Source organism: Oryzias latipes, chromosome 7 (genome assembly GCF_002234675.1).
Source record: "Oryzias latipes chromosome 7, ASM223467v1".
Lineage (NCBI taxonomy): Eukaryota > Metazoa > Chordata > Actinopteri > Beloniformes > Adrianichthyidae > Oryzias > Oryzias latipes.
Window position 1 is genome coordinate 9,486,380 of NC_019865.2, and position 3,995 is coordinate 9,490,374.

The 3,995-nt window shown below is 39.5% G+C and overlaps 1 protein-coding gene across 1 annotated transcript; it reads left to right on the top strand.

Annotated features, from left to right (window-relative positions):
- Window positions 1-2,336: 2,336 nt before the first annotated feature.
- LOC101173302 (somatostatin-1B) lies at window positions 2,337-3,575 on the top strand. The gene is made up of 2 exons (XM_004070379.3): window positions 2,337-2,653; window positions 2,965-3,575. The coding sequence occupies exons 1-2, from the start codon at window positions 2,549-2,551 to the stop codon at window positions 3,190-3,192; spliced, it is 333 nt and encodes a 110-aa protein (XP_004070427.1). The 5' UTR covers window positions 2,337-2,548; the 3' UTR covers window positions 3,193-3,575.
- Window positions 3,576-3,995: the final 420 nt, after the last annotated feature.

A 3,995-nucleotide genomic window follows, 5' to 3' on the forward strand; every position in this document is an offset into this window, starting at 1 on the left:
TATCGCATACTTAATCACATATTTTCCTCTTTGAGCAGAGACATCTGGAGACCCTGAAAAGAACACGCAGGCACAGGCATGAATCCGTCATGTTTGGCTGTGTGGCTCACAGTTTTTCACTGATGATGCATTTGATTCCCTTCAGAAATTCTTGTGTCAAGCCTTCCAGACTGTTATTTTAATAACCAATATGCCTTCTAGACTCTCTGAACTGCCTGTTGAGACACCTGTGTTGTGATTTTGAACTGGACGCTCCAGAGGAACAACTCACAAAAATCCCCCAAACTAACATTTTTCTATGTTCATATTTACAATGAAGGAAACTGGAATTTTACTAATCCTTTGTGAAAAGCCTTTAATGAATTTGTGCTAAAGAGGAAAGCCTTGAGAAAAGGAGAGCTTGATATCTTTTTCAACTTTATTTTGACCAAGAAGAAATTGCTTAGTGATTGCTCTCACCTTCAACTTGTCCTTGTTCTGTTTATTTGTTCTGTTAATTAAGAGGACTGTTAACAATGCACAACATAAGTATACATATCTTCATGACAGGAAAGGAACAGTGAGAAGAATGAAATTCTCATTTTATTTCTGCCCCTAAATCAACATTTAAAGGAAAAAATAGAGGGGAAAAAATCCCATTACCGCCTGCCACCATGCACCATTCCAAAAATTACTTTCTGCAGAATTGGTTTCACTTGTATTAGCCCACACTTCAACACAATACTGAAAATAAGGCAACAAGATTGAACAATATAATATTCAAAGTACTAAAAAGGATAAATAAAACTTAACATTATTCAAAACAAATAACGTTTTAAACACTTTAATTTTATTTTATGATATATGAGGCTTCCAAGACAAATTGACATCAAAATTTACCCAAAGGAACCTAAACTTGTTTAATTTTTACTCCATCAGTAAACAGTTTTACTGTCTCCTTTTTTATTTTAGCAAAAACCATAAATTCAATGATTTCTTATTAATATTAAACCAAAATTAAAGGGGGAACGTTTCAATTTCGATATTTTCTATTGATGTTGTTTGATGTTTGACAATGGAGTCTCCATAACCGGGATGAAGTTTGCTGCATTTGCCAAATTTAAAGCCAATCCTTGTCTGATATGTCCTTACCCAGTTTCCTTTCCCATTTAACAATCATTCAAATTCTAAACCTGTTTTCTCCCATTATGGGTCACAGGGGAGCCTGCCAAAGGCTATCCCGACCACTCATGGGCAAAGGGGACATCCTGGGGCCACACTTCACACACCCATGCACACCTAGGGACAATTTAGAGTAACCGATTAACCAATGAAGGATGTTTTTGGACAGTGGGAGGAAGTGAGAGTCCCCTGGGAAAACCTTTGCATGCACGGGGAAACATGCAAACTTCACAAAGAAAGGTCCCCCATTGGTGTTCTGTTTCAGATCCCCCAGCCGGGACTTGAACCGTGGGCTTTCGGGAGCCAAGATTAACCCTTGTGGGAAACCATATTCCATATCCAAGTATTTTGAGGTATGGCTTGCAAACTGTACATGTTGTTGCCTTTAATGTAAATAACTGCTTAAGCAGTTAAGGGCTACTCCTTTAACCCCAACTTTGAAATTAAAATAGTATGATTAATAATATCAGATGCCTTTTTTAAATTATAAAAAATCCTGTTGTATATTTTTCTATTGAATATTTCTGTTGAAATGTCTTCTATTCTGTATTATCTTCAACATAGTGGTCTAACAGGCAGACTGTCTTTGATAAGAACAGGCTTTTCCTTCGTTGTTACATATCCCTCCACCACAGACTACATACTGCTCAATAAGTCCAACACTGAATCAATGATGATGTGTATTTGCTATTTTCTGAAGACACTTCCTTGAGTGTCAGACTGTTCAATTGTAATCTGAAGGTGTCAAAGACGCCATGCGACATGGATCGCCCATATTTTTGGGTCAATATCTTAAAACTCGAGGTAGGATTGTAACAAGCTGAGGTTTTTCACACCAGTTTGATGGCTTCTAAAGAAGACACGTTGATTCCACTGAGGGTTACAGTAGATGTGTAGACGTCATAGTTGGAGTCAGACCTGAATCCTGCTCGGGGCGTTGTTGCCTTCAGCAGATGTGTGTTTTTTTGGTCAATCGTACTAACAAATTGTGTCATAATGTGTCGATAAGGTTAACTTTCAAATGATTTCACGGTCTGCCTCCTGACCCCTTCATCTCCCCTCCTCTGTTTTGCTCACGCACTACCAACTCCAATGACATGCACTTGTACACCGTCATACACCCACCGCCCTCAACGTCAACAGCAGAGGGGGGAGAGGAGTATAAAAGAGTTGGGGACTTCGGAGGTAGAGCAGTAGAAACATCTGGGGTCTCCAGAACTGATGAGAAGCTGCCAACCAGCTGCACTGCACTTTCTTCTTCTTCCCACTCTTCTGGACCTCTGAGTAGTCAGAGTCGTTCAGACTCCAGCTCACGCACGCACACCCTTTCCTGTGTGAACCTCCTTCTCTTGCTCCTGTAGCGCTGGTAGTGCACTCTTGTCACAGCATGCAGCTCCTGGTGGTGTTAGCAGCTCTCATGGGGGTTCTGTTCAGCGTTAGAGCAGCTGCCGTGCTTCCTGTGGAGGACAGAAGCTCCATCCATGTGAACAGGGTGAGAAAAAAAGGATCATTTTCCAATTATCATTTCAAGAGATTATAAAAACCATTTTCATTGCAATTTTTAGGACTATTTGTTGTGTTTAAAAGTATCTTTAAATAGTTATTTTTCCTATCAAAAACTATTGATTGTATTTATTTTATAATAAATTCTGAAATGGATTAAATAATATATTTATTATCCATCAATTCATGTGAAAATTATGTTTAACCTATATTTATGAGAAAATTTACACTTTCATTTTTTCCCCCAACAATTTTGTATGAAAATAAATTTTTTCCTCATGTCTGACCTTTTTTGGTTAGGAGCTGAGCAAAGAGCGTAAGGAACTGATCCTTAAGCTGGTGTCTGGCTTGCTCGATGGATCTCTGGACACCAACATGCTGCCCGGGGAAGCGGCACCTGTGGACTTCGAGGAGCCATTAGAGTCTCGCCTGGAGGAGAGGGCTGTCTATAACAGGTTATCGCTGCCTCAGCGTGACCGAAAAGCCCCTTGCAAAAACTTCTTCTGGAAAACGTTCACCTCGTGCTAACAGCACCGCAGACCACCAGGCTCTGCCCACATCTTGTCCTCCTTCCAGCCCCAGCTCCCCATGAACTGTAGTAGACCTCGGCTGTGCGAACCATCTCCACCTGTGCAGCATCCATGGACTTTAATGAGACAATGTATCTGTTTGAATATTAACTATTTATCTATACAATGTATGTATTTATGTATCAGTGCCATTCCCTTTCGGGGTCCACAATAAAGCATGGATACGATGTTTGAGATTGTAAGCAGAGTTGATTGCTTTTTGAAAATTGTCCAGAAAAACTGTTCAGCAAATTTCTGTGATATAAATGCAAAAACTTAGATGACTCAAATTGTGTCAGGGGGTTTTTCTGTGCACAAATATATTTCTGTGTCCCTAAAAAACAGTGTTTGTCGTTCATGGTGCACGGAGAAGAAGTTCCTAAATTCCACTCAGTCAAATGCATTCTCTGATTCTTTATTTGCTGCATAAAACCTAAACGTATGGTAAAACGACAAACATTCTTCCAGCTCAAGAAAATATTAAACATTAGGATGACAGTGCAAAAAATATCAGCTTTCTAGTGTAACTAAAAACCAAACCACCAAATCCAAGGTTTTAATGCTTTTTGAATTTAAATGGGCACAAAATGAAGATCATTGAAACGGTTTCAATAGCCGTCAGTTCGTGCTACTATTTTATTCTTAGTCACACATTGAGGGAGGAGTTTCAGTGACTTATCACAGGTCATTAATGCCGTCAATGATAAATAGATCAGAGTCTTCCTGTGTGTCAACGCAGTGTTGCAACAGCACCAGGAGCTG